This window comes from Watersipora subatra, chromosome 10 (genome assembly GCF_963576615.1).
Source record: "Watersipora subatra chromosome 10, tzWatSuba1.1, whole genome shotgun sequence".
Classification (NCBI taxonomy): domain Eukaryota; kingdom Metazoa; phylum Bryozoa; class Gymnolaemata; order Cheilostomatida; family Watersiporidae; genus Watersipora; species Watersipora subatra.
In genome coordinates, this window is record NC_088717.1 from 7,443,419 (window position 1) to 7,456,086 (window position 12,668).

The 12,668-nt window shown below is 35.7% G+C and overlaps 2 protein-coding genes across 8 annotated transcripts in view; both read left to right on the forward strand.

Moving 5' to 3' along the window:
• Positions 1-12,668, forward strand: part of LOC137405689 (ATP-dependent (S)-NAD(P)H-hydrate dehydratase-like) — a 232,414-nt gene that overhangs the window by 106,189 nt on the left and 113,557 nt on the right. The gene's annotated exons all lie outside the window — the stretch shown is intronic.
• The window catches only part of LOC137405688 (probable G-protein coupled receptor B0563.6), a 104,978-nt gene that overhangs the window by 46,628 nt on the left and 45,682 nt on the right, over positions 1-12,668 (forward strand). The window contains exons 1-2 of one of the 7 annotated variants that reach the window (XM_068092038.1): positions 4,421-4,566; positions 10,961-11,153. The exons of 5 other annotated variants lie outside the window; for them this stretch is intronic. In XM_068092038.1, coding sequence (XP_067948139.1) covers positions 4,469-4,566; positions 10,961-11,153 — 291 coding nt within the window. In that variant the 5' untranslated portion in view covers positions 4,421-4,468. Of the gene's footprint in view, positions 1-4,420; positions 4,567-10,960; positions 11,154-12,668 lie in introns of those variants that run through there. One more of the 7 variants, XM_068092039.1, reaches the window with a different exon arrangement.

Consider the following 12,668-nt stretch of genomic DNA (forward strand, 5'->3'; position numbering starts at 1 on the left):
ACAGCGCAAAAAAGTGGCAATCTAGAAAACAAGGAAAGGTTGTTGAACACTGACCTCACATACGTGCATCAGATGCCCTGGGAAAAGTGTACCGTTCATCCAACTAACGTTGAGTGTTTTTACTCAAGCATTTTACTACACAAAGTTATGGGACCTACCTCGTTTCAACAGCTTCGAACAGTCGACGGAATCGTTTGCTCAACATTTAAGGAAGCATGTCTCAAACGAATATTACTAGGAGATGACAGACAGTGGCACAACACTCTTCAGGAAGCTTCAGTTTCAGATTCACCTCGGCTGCGTGATCTTTTTGCTGTTATTCTTATTTGCTGCAATCCGTCTGATCCTAAACATTTATGGCTAGATCATAGAGAAAGCATGAGTGAAGATGTACGTTGACAATTGAATCAACTTCAACCACAGAACTCTTTAGATTTTACAAATGAAACTTTCGACCAAGCTTTGGTTTTGTTAGAAAACAAAGTCATTAACATTCTCGGTAAAAGACTAGAGCAACTAGAGTTCACATTTTTGCCATGTAGAGATTTAGACCTGCTTCCACAGACAGAATTGCTATGAGAAACTAACCATGACATAGCAAATTTAGATGGATTTGTTAACAGCACAGAACCAAACCTCATATTTGATGCGACTTTAGTTTATGGAAAAATTTTAGAAGCTGTGGATGGTGAGCGTGAAGCAATCTTTTTCTTGGATGCTCCCGGTGGAACTGGTAAAACTTTCTTGCTCAATCTTTCGCTTGCTGAAATCAGATCTAACCGACAAATTGCACTGGCAGTCGCATCTTCAGGTATAGCTGCTACATTGCTGGAAGGTGGAAGAACGCCTTATTCCATGTTTAAGCTACCATTGGATATAGGAAGCCTGGAGACTCCTGTTTGCAACATCCGTAAAGGTACTGTATTGACTCAATTACTACAGACCATGAAACTAATTGTTTTGGTTGAATGCACAATGGCACATAAAGCAACAGTGGAAGCTCTGAATCACACACTTAAAGACCTTTATAAAGGTGAAAAACTTATTTATAGGTAATGTATGTGTACTTCTTGCTGGTGATTTTTGTCAAACTTTACTGGTCATACCTAAAGAAACTCCAGCTGATGAACTCAAAGCTCGCTTAAAAAATTCTTATATATGAGACTGTGTAGAAGTGTGTAAACTAACGACAAATATGAGAGTGCATCTGAGAGGGGATGAGGCTTTGGGGGAGTTTTTTGCACAACTTTTAAATATCAGAGATAGAAAGCTACCAGTTAACAATGGGCTAATCTCTCTTCCTAAAAATTACAGATTTATTGTAGACACAGAAGACGGTTTGAAACAAAAAGTGTACCCCAATATTTAAAAAAAACTATCTTCTGCACCAATGGCAGGAAGAAAGGGTAATTCTGGCACCTAAAAATGACACGGTTGACCACACAAATCAACTGTTTCTTGAAAAGATTTCTGGGACTACGACTTCATTCTTTAGCATAGACTGTGTTGTTGAAGAGAATCACTCTGGCAATTATTCCACAGAATTTTTGAACTCTTCACAGCCTGCCAGTATGCCTCTTCATAATCTTCAACTTCGTAATGGAACAAGAATGATCATCGAAAATCTATCACCAAATCTTATTTGTGCTACAGTGCTTGCCGGAGCTGGGATTGGTGAAAAAGTTTTGATTCCTAGAATACCACTAATTCTCACAAACGTACCGTTTCAATATAAACGTGTTCAATTTCCAGTTCGACTTTCATTTGCCTTGACTATTAACAAATCCCAAGGTCAATCACTAAAAACTGTCGGCATTCGCCTTCTAACACCTTGATTTTCACATAGACAGTTGTATGTTGCGTTATCCTGAGTAAGCAGTAAAAATAGCCTATACATTCTCTCGCTATTTGGTCAGACAAAGAACATTGTTCACCCTCGTACGCTTCAGTGATATACTAGTGCTATGCCCTAAAGATTTTCAAGGATATTTTCCACAGCAACAGTAACCTGTCATTGTTATTATTCATTCGATATATTCATAATTTTGTTGTTTTTTTTATTTGGTATATCATATTTCTATCAATTCATATTTTTTTGCAACTATTGGAGGAGAACAGACTTTATTTAACCATTGCTTGCTAATTATTTCATGTTAAAACACCTTTACTGGTGTTTTATTCTTTCTGTAAATTATTTTGATCTACACAAACTGCCTTTGTCATGAAATTTTTTAGAGAATTTGTATTTTCATTGTCATGTAATAAACTTTGTGTACGACAATAAAATTTTTGAGATATTAAATATTGTATACATTTTCAATGGCTTATATGCCTACTGGGGAACCCGCCTTTTTAAAAAATGGGTAATGCGCCATTTTTCTACCTTTTGCGTACTGTGAAAATGACTTATTACCACAAATATTAAAATTTATAAATAAAAAGTTTCATATACGTTAAAATACTAAATGTTGTTTGTGTTACATAAAATTAATTTTCTGCGTTTTAACAGTGATCAAGTTCTGCCAATTTTTATCTAGAAACATCCTGGCAGTCAGATCCCCTCAAACATCAAAAACAATCCCAAAGGATATAATATCGAGAAAATATCGATACTTCCTAATAAAATCTACTAAAGTTTTGGGCAAGTTCATTTCAAGGCACTTTTTCACCACTTAGATAAGCTATTGAGTCTTTTTATCACAAGAGCTTGCTCTTACACCAATATTATAAAATACTTTATTATTATAGCAGCTTACGCGCCGCATGCATCAACCTGAGTCATAAAAATTACACTGTCAGTTAATGTTTTTATTTTTCTATTTTGATAATAAAATTAGTTTTATTTTATAAATACAAAATACATAGGAAGTTTTAAGTCTCATATTGACTGCAAAAATGTTTGAATGTTTTTGTAATGATTTCATGCTGCTCAAAAAAATGGTGACTATAGCTAGACACTACACCATATCCAACAAAATCCTACCAAATCCCATCATGCAACAGTTTATGTCACTATAGCTAGACCTACGGTGTAACTGACCTCCCATCTGAGTTTGTAACTGATTATTGCCATCATAAGGTGAAACTCATTTACTTCTAGTTGCTGGCTGCCACTGATTTGCCAGCTGTCTATCTGCATGTCTTTCATAGTTTATCCTTAAGTATTCTGATCAGTTTTATCGACTTACACTTGAGAAGCCTGAAGGAAACAACACTCTGTAAACAACTCTAAATTGATGACCTTGACCTTACTCGAGCTGGTCCCCACTGCTGTTACTACTGCTTTCACAGATTACATAATTAAAATAATGCAAAACTCAAAAATAGTTCAAGCTATCTTCTGCAGCAGCAGAGTATCTTGCCAGCAATCTCATTAGAAAAGATAAAAAAAAGTTCAAACTTGCCAGGGTCTGATCGTGAGATTACCATTAAGGTTACGTGCAGAATTATCTAGGATTCTCTAGCACTTAACATAGCTACCAGACAGTATGAATTGTCTACAATAACAATGAAATTAAGAATATAAAAAATCAATAAATCGATGGAGAAGGTGCAAATTGATAAAAAGATAGAGTTTGGAGGCATCCTCCTCACCCCTTCTTTCCCCGACAAACCTATGCTAATTATTTACTTTATTAAAAGTTGTTGTTTGATCTTCTTTAGATATGCAAACTAAGCACTTGTAAGACAAACTCAAGTCTGTTCTAGTATTTAGTCCATAAAATCACACAAAACATGAATAAATTTTGGCTTATTGCCGACAAGGTGGATAAAAGGAATGGTGTCCATCGGCAATATAGGCTTTTAGCATTCTAGATGCGGGATGTACTTTTAAAAAGAACACCATGTTACATTAAAAAAGCATTCCCTCCTTCACCCCAAGCTCCATCCCAACTCCCTACCCCATCTCCCCCTCCCACCCCCACCTCCGTAAATTTTTACCGAGGGCAGTTATTTTTAAGGAGGTAATTGTCAGAGGGCAATTGTCAGGGCAATTGTTTGAGGAGGGTGGCAATTCCCCAAAGGAAGGGGTGAGTAACTTTACCTGGGCAGCTGTTCAAATACCAAAATGTACCCAACATGACCCCAAAGCTAGCATATTCTCATAACACTGGTAGTATGTGCTCCAAGAAAGGACATTTATCACAACACTGTCATGGTTCAATGACAATGATCATAACTTGTCAATGCGCTAGTCATGGCTTCTGTTATCATAACAATGTGACGGTCTAGTGCCTCCCTGACTTATGTTTAGTACAGGTAGTTGATTAAAATAACAGAGGGGCGGAGCTAAAAAAACTAAAGATACGCCACTAGACATATTTTTATTTTGTGAGGATAGTCACCGATAATGAGTATATAAAGGAATGAAATAACTGTTTATCAGCTTTTATATGATTTTCTGCATTTGTAGCAGAGTTCCTAGACATGCTAGAAATACTACAGCGCACCACCCGTATACTCTACAATGGCTACAACAGACTATGTTAACATCTCTTTAGAAGTTGAAGTGTTGATAAAGGGAATATCATGTAATGTGAGCTATGCATCATGCGCCTTGTCAAGGTAAGAGACAGACCTGGTTATGTCTATCAACCACCTAAAACTTCTCACATTTCCAATATCAATAGAAAACCAGTTTAGCTAGACTTCTGAAAGATGGAGACCTTCTCGTGTTTAAAGCTGTATATCACACAGGGGTATTGATTGACTCACTTTCCAAAAACATTCAGACATACCTTGAAGATGAACTTAAAAAAATTTGTTAGTAGATTTCATCAGAAGTGTCGGTGTATGTTTATCATTTGCGATTGTTTTTGACGTTTGATGTGATTTGACTGTCAGGATGTTTCAAGATTAAAATCAACAAAACTTGATCCCAGTAAAAATGCTCAGATTCAGAAGAAGCGCGATTATGACATCTATAGTTGCAACAAAACTGACAGAATAAAGACGCTTAACGCTGCAACTTCAACGCAATAGTCAATATCAATAACGGGAGAGATAGGCAGTTGAGCAACCAGTGATGTCATTTCGACGCATATTTTTCTTCTCAGCGGTTTACCCCGCGATGAAGCATTTTAATCTTGTAACATCATGACAGTCAGATCGAGGTCATCCCGCATCTTAGTATTACTAAATGAGTGGTTTAGATGGCACCACTAACACCACTTATTAGCAGGTATTATTAGTACCACTCATGATGTGGTTTTTTTAGCATCACTCATACAGAGATATTTATCTTGATGATTTAGTATAAAACATTTAGAATGCAGCAACATAATTATAGCATTGTTTAAAACCGCTCAAGCAGTGGTATTAGTTTAGTACCACTTGTATAATTGTAGTAGCAATTAAAACCCAAACCAAACCCGTACTAGCTTGGCAGTCACTGCGGATATTATATGGCTATAGAAATTTATTAGGCTTGTCATTTCATGGTAACGCATCATATTTTACACAAAATGAGCGCGAGTGTTAAAAAGTTTACAGAATAGAAAGACCAGTAATATTATAATGGTATATTATAATATTGTATATTGTAATTATATAGTATTTGTCCAAAAAGCAAATAGTTATTTTCTACCATTCATACTGTGGTATTAGCTAAAATCGCATCGCGAGTGATGCTAATTACTGTAATACCACTGCATGAGGGGTTTTAAAATGGCCACTCTTATACCACTGGACAAGCCATATTATTCATACCACTTTATAATTGGTATTAATGTGGGGACACAATGGTCAGATCACCTCAAACATCAAAAACAATTGCAAATGACAGACAAATACCGATACATGCTGATAAAGTTTACTAAAACTATGTAAGTTCATCTTTAAAACTATAAGGACGCATTTTACAAGTTCCTTTCTCCAAGACTTGTTTCTAACTGCCTCTCACACCCATGGCTCTTTACAACCACCTTGGCATCGTGTCAGTTCTGAGGAACTAGTGACAGTGATTAAACTTTTACATGATGTAATCTTTTGGCTTCTGTAGAAGCGACTAGTGAGTCATTAAACATGCACTAACTTCCTTAATCATCTAAGTACTACAAGCATACACTACTACATTACCCAAGTGCACATGCTGTTCCAGAGTTCAATATAAGGTCAACCTGGTGTCAGTTTTTGTCAGAGTCTATGCGTAGGGCTTCACTTCCATCTTGGTTCAGCTTTAATTCAGAGGTCAGCATCAAAAAATTACTATCGCATCACATTTCTTCAACAAGCTTTTTAGCTATTCTGCTTTGCTAATAACTTGAAAACTCAAACTTAACTTAAACGAAACCTAAAATTAGGAGCTTTCAAGTTTTAATGTTTTTTGTAAAGACTATAAGAAAACACAATCATGACTTCGGAACTTGGCAAGTTATATGATAATCACTTATAAAATGCATTTTGTTTTATTGGTAGTCTGCCAACATTAGCTAGCACTTTCTTTCGAAGCCGTTAGTAATACCTCGACCTAACCTTCACCTATCTTTTTATGTCTGTTTTTTGTCTGGGATCAGTTTTTCAAATGCTCGCATTCAGATTAGAAGTCCCTTCTTTCACTCCACACCAACAACATCGCTGTCAGGTTCGTTTTCAGAACTAGTGAGCAAATCAACTTTCTTAGCTCTAGTCTCTAGATTCTAGACTTACATCCAAACGATACAGAATCGCTTGGAATTGTTTTGGAGTATAACCCACTCAATGTCTGGTGATCGATAGCCACTAAATATGGTCTCTCGAGTACCATGATATTTTTTCACTAGGCAGTCTGTCACCCAGTTCTGGTGAGTTGGTTAACCATCACCAGCATGCATCAGACAGCCTCTCTGAGTACATATAGGCTAACAGGCCAGGATACAACCGGTGCCTATTTCACATCAGCTTCATGTGAGCCCTTACCCACAGGAAGCTTATGTGGGTAAGGACCCACATTAGCACTGGTTAAGCTGACATCCCTAATTTCTCTGGAAATTTTGTCTCGTCTATCTCGTGTGAGGCTGAGTCTCATTCTTGTCTCGCTAAAAATTGACCAAGACATACTGTAAAACCTTTATTTGAACGCCATGGCACTTTATTGTTCAACTCTTCCCTTGGAGTGGCGCTTTATTAGAAGTGACATTAAATTAAAGGGTGGCGTTGTATTTTTCAAACATTTTTTCAAAATGTTGAGAAGATAAATTTAATCTTTTCATGGGCGAATCGAATGTCAGCCCATTTTACGCTTTCCTTTGGGTGGTGGGACATTAGGCCTCTTAGATGCATGGGATTGGTTAACTTACTTCCAACTCGTCGTAGATATGTAAATAAATATGCACGAGCTTGCTGATACAAATCTTTACCAGTTGATATCTATTGCTTGCAACTAACCTATGATAATCTTATAGTCTGTGTTGTAGTTTGTTGGAGTTTGCAAGATTTTTATTTCATTTTAAATTTAAAAGCATGTATTAATTTTATAAATATGTATAACGAGGTAGCAATGCATAAAAGTTCATAGCACTCATTGATGCTTGCTACAGTTTGACGCCAAAACTTGCTTTTATGCACAATAGAAGATGAGTTGCAAGTGTCGCTCCATTGTAAGCCAAGTTCAGATTACCGCAATCATGCTATCAAATTATGTGCTATAAATCTGCAAGTTTATCAGTTATATAATAATAGTAATCTATCAAATACTACAAATATATATTCAGGAGCAAGTGACATAAACGAACCATAATTATAATACATGCAGAAACAAAAATTAACATTTTTGAAACAAAAATATTAGCATCGTTTTCTCGGCAGGTTGCATTCTGATTGTTGCTTTCATATGAAACCATTTCATTATCTTCTGACTGTTCAATACCTTCCACAATGTCTGCCGACCTGAACTCTTCTTCTGCACTGACGAACTAATGGATATCAGCTTCTAAAAATTTTTTTAGCAGAGCAAACTTTTACGTGTTACTATCTAAAAGCTTCTCTTGAAAGTAATGATAAACCTTTAGCAGGATGCTTGCTTAGCACAAGTCGTTCAAAGCAATGCAATTGCTAAAACGTTTTTTTACATACATTGACGCATCAAAACCGTGTTAAACAAAAAGCTACTATTAGTCTGATACCGTCACTGATTATTTCTATAGTGTTGCAATGAAAGTTTTTGACAAAAAACCTAAAGACTTGGAGTTGAAAATCAAACATCGATACAAGCAGAAAAAACGAACACAACATGAATTAATTGTTATTAGTGTAAATTGAGTCACTGTTAGCACATGTTTGTGGACACATTTTTACTGATCACTTGCTATTATGGGTTCATAAGGATTAAGAATGTCCATTAGTGGCAATCAAATAGAAGTAGCGTTCAAATAGAAGTAGCGTTCAAATAGAAGTAGAGTTCAATCAAAGAATGGCGCTCCATTTTGCAACTTTTCTCCCATAGTGGCGGTCAAATAGAGGTGGTGTTCAAATAAATGTGGTGTTTAAATACAGGTTTTATGGTAGATTCGGCTTCATTCAACAGGTACGTGACAAAAGCTTAACTATTTAATCATATTAATTCTCTCTCTTGACGATCTTATGAAACCTATCGATGCTTGATTTGCCCGAAAACTTTACAGAAACCTTCAAAACTTGAAAAACGTTTTATTATAAGGTTTGTCCTTGACCCCATAAAAAATTCATTCTTTTGTTAACTAGGCAAGCTATCAATTGTACCCTTACACTGTTCTCACCCGACTAAGGGTATCGTATTAATAATCAACACTAATAAATGTCCAAAGAGGCATGCAAGTACAATCTCATGAATGGAACTTGCGCTTTTCGTGATTTCAAGATCCACTATCTACTTACGTACTCAACATTCTTTTTGATGGTAACCTTCATGTATGGCTGCTAGATGGTGAGAGTTTGAATAGAAGAAAATTGGCTGACCCAAGTATTTCGCGTCACCACTGGTTGGTGAGTAATCTCTACATAACTGGTCGCAATCATAGAGTTGTAGCATATTACCCATTGAGAATCATAGAGTTGTAAAAAAATAGTATAAATAGTATAAAGTTATCCAAGTGCAAAAGAGTAAGTATATAAACTGCATACTGTAAAACCTCTATTTGAATGCCACCTTTATTTGAGTGTCACCTCTAATAGAACGTCACTATAAAAAGGGTTGAAAATTGAAGAGCCACCCTTTATTCAAATGCACCTTTCATAAAATACCACTATAGAAAAAGGGTTGAAAAATAAAGCACCACTTTTCATTGAACGCCACCTTTATTCGCTACCACTTTGAAATTCATTGATCTTTACAAACCCATAATAGCATGTGATCAGTAGAAAAGTTTCCAAAAAATTTTACAAATAGAATAATAATGGCTCAGTCACATTAATAACAATTCATTCTTGTAGCGAGTTTGTCAGAATATTCAACTCAACTTTTAATTTACTCACAAGACTCAACAGCATTGCTGTACACTAGTCAAGCAAATTTACAACTGACTGTCCAGTTATTCATCAGCGCTAACAACAGATAATATATGTGGTTAATGCACACAGATATGGTTACAGCACAAAGACATAAAAGCAGATAATATAGGCTAGCAGAACAGCATGTGTGGTTACATAACGATGACTATTCACAACCAATATGTACTTGTAATCTCAAGGCATCTACCACTGCATATTCACATCGCAATTCTTTTGTTGTTGCTGTAGCGATTGATCGCCATGATTTTAGTGACGGTGTACCTGAGAAGATCAATTACCACAATCATTAGAACTACACTCGGATTTGAAGTCGCTAAAGTTTAAATCATATCCATTGTTTTCAGATTTCTCCATAATGTGGTTTACATTCTTACTTGAAAAATTTAAACGGGAACACTGTACGACGTAATATCAGTCATCGTTATAGCGTATCGCTGTCTGTTTTCTAACTCCAAAGCTTTTAAGACTTTTAAAGGAACAACATAAAAATAATTAATGCTGTAACGGTATCCGGCTAATGTTACTGAGGGCATTAATGTTACTCTGCCCAAAGGAGACTGCAAGATATAGGTGACATTAGCATCACTTCACCCATTTTTCGTTTGGAATCTATCTTCCCAAAATTCCAACGAGTTAGTCAAAAAATACAGTGCTACTCTCTAATTGAATGTCACCTCTAATAAAATGACACTACATTGCTAATAGAGGTTTTACCGTAGATTAGACATGATTTGTTCATTTTGACATTTACGGCTTAGCAAGAACAATAGCTTTCATTTTTTTGTTTTAAATAATGTTTAACCTCAATTCCACTCTATTCTTCCATGGCCTGATAGTTTGTTACTCCTTATGAAACTATATTGCACACCCGTTCTTGAACAGATCTATAGCAATTTTGTTTTCAAGTTTTAAAATTGCTTAAACTTGTGGCAGTGGCTAATGGTGAAACTAAATTGTGAACTAATGGCAAGCGACCGGCAACTACATTACCTTTCAGTGCTTATAAGCTGTTTTTAATACCCGTGCAACACCAAACATTCGGCTGGTAATTACCTCAAAGATATTTATCTAAGTAAAGCTAATAAATATTGCTCAACATGAATGCCGTCTATTCTCTCATCAAGCTAAAACCTTTACATATTTTTTAAACTCTATGAGTTGAGTGTATCAAAAGTAGACGATTTTGTCTAAAATTTCTTCCACAACTACTACACTGCCTCACACTTGGCCGTCTTCAGGCTCCAATTGATGGCCCTGCAAAATGGCACAGAGTATTTAGGCAAGATGGCATTCCTATACAACACCCCTTTTTGTCAAATGCCAACCACTGTTTTATCTATTCAAATCAAAACATATCACTAGCGAAATGATATCCTCAGATTTGTCAAATGACCTTCTGTCAACTTTAAGTTGTCACCTCTTAAACATGCTAATTTTTCACATAGACATCACTATCAGGCCTATGTCAACCATAAACATAAATTAATGTTTTCAGGGACCTATGGATATACACGAGTCCATTTGTCTTGCTGCTGGGCACCATAGGAAATATTCTCATAATCATATTGATGAGCCCAAAGAAGTTGAGAAAGACATCATTTGGTCTTTACCTTATTGCCATTGCTTGCATGGACCTCATCTTCATCTGGGTCGGCCTCACTAGACACTTCATTAAGAACGCTTTCGATGTGAGTCACAATTATTATTCTTTATTTTGTTTATTTATTTATTTATGTTGCTTAGTTTGTTTTAACTCTTTTGCTACCAAATCATTTATATTCTTTTGGAATAATTAAATGATCCGTAAATTAAATATTTGAAAATGCTGCCATAACTGTTGAATTATGAGGCTTTAAAAAAGTTTTGATATGAAACAATTTAGCATAGCATAAAATTTCATATCAGCCAATGACATAAAAAGTCTACAAAATTGTTACAGAATGCGCTCGTACACTTTTTTACTCATTTCCTAGGACCATGACTAACAACTTGAGCATGCTCCAAGTCCGACACTTTATCGCTATTGCTATAGCTTACGACGTCACTATTATTAAAAACAAAATAGTTACTGCTACTACTATTACTCAATAGATAGTCACCAGAATTCCATTGATCTACAATTTGTGAAGCGTCAGTAGCTGTAATGGGTCTGACATGGCTAAAAATTGTGACAAACAACTTGAGATAAAAATAGATATTTTTACAAAGCGAAGATGGACTCAAAGTAAACATGTTTTTTGCTGGCTCCAAATCGGCTGATGGTTGTTTCCTTTTGTTCAAGTACAGACACAATAGGGCGCTAATTAATTAACCACACACTAATCAGAAGCTTTGTACAGTCCACTAAAACGCCATCCCACGGTTCTTGGTCATACAAAATGAGTTGAATTGAGGATCAAGTAACCTTCAAAGATAAACTTTTTAAAATTAAGAGTAAAATATAAATACAAAATATAGATTAAGATGAAACTTTAGTAGATTTTATCAGATAAGATCAGTATTTTTCTATCATTTGCGAATGTTGTTGTTTGAGGTGAACCGACTGCCAGACTGTTTGAAGATTAAAATCAACAAAACTTGATCGTGGTTAAAATGCTCAGATGAAGCGAAAGTACGATTATGTTGTCTATAGTTGCAAAGAAACTGATAGAATAGAGACACGTGAATAGAATAGAGTAGTGTACGCCGCAACTTGACCGCAATAGTTGATATCATCTAAAGCAATTAGTGACAGCATTTTGCCCGAATTTTTCTTCTGAGCGTTTTAACTGGGATGAAGTTTTGTCGATTTTAATCTTGAAACATCCTGGCAGTCAAATCACCTCAAATATTAAAAACAATCACCAATGATAGAAACATACCGATAGCTTCTAATAAAAACCTACTAAAATGTTGTGCAATTTCATCATCAATACCATGCACTATAATTGGTCAGTGGTTCATTCATTACAACACTTCCAATAATAGGAGTCGTGTTCTTCTGTACGTCTGAAGCCAGGTTTTGAGGTTGTTATAACAGATTGATTCTTACATGGTTCAATCTTTTGACATTTGGTTTACCACCCTAATGCTCTAACAACTGTGCCAATCACCCATCTCGCAGTATTTCTATATAATTGTATGCACTTGACAATCTCTCATGGCACAACAGATTGCCAGGGACCTCTAGTCATGAAATAACAAAATAAAAAAGTTTTACTTGT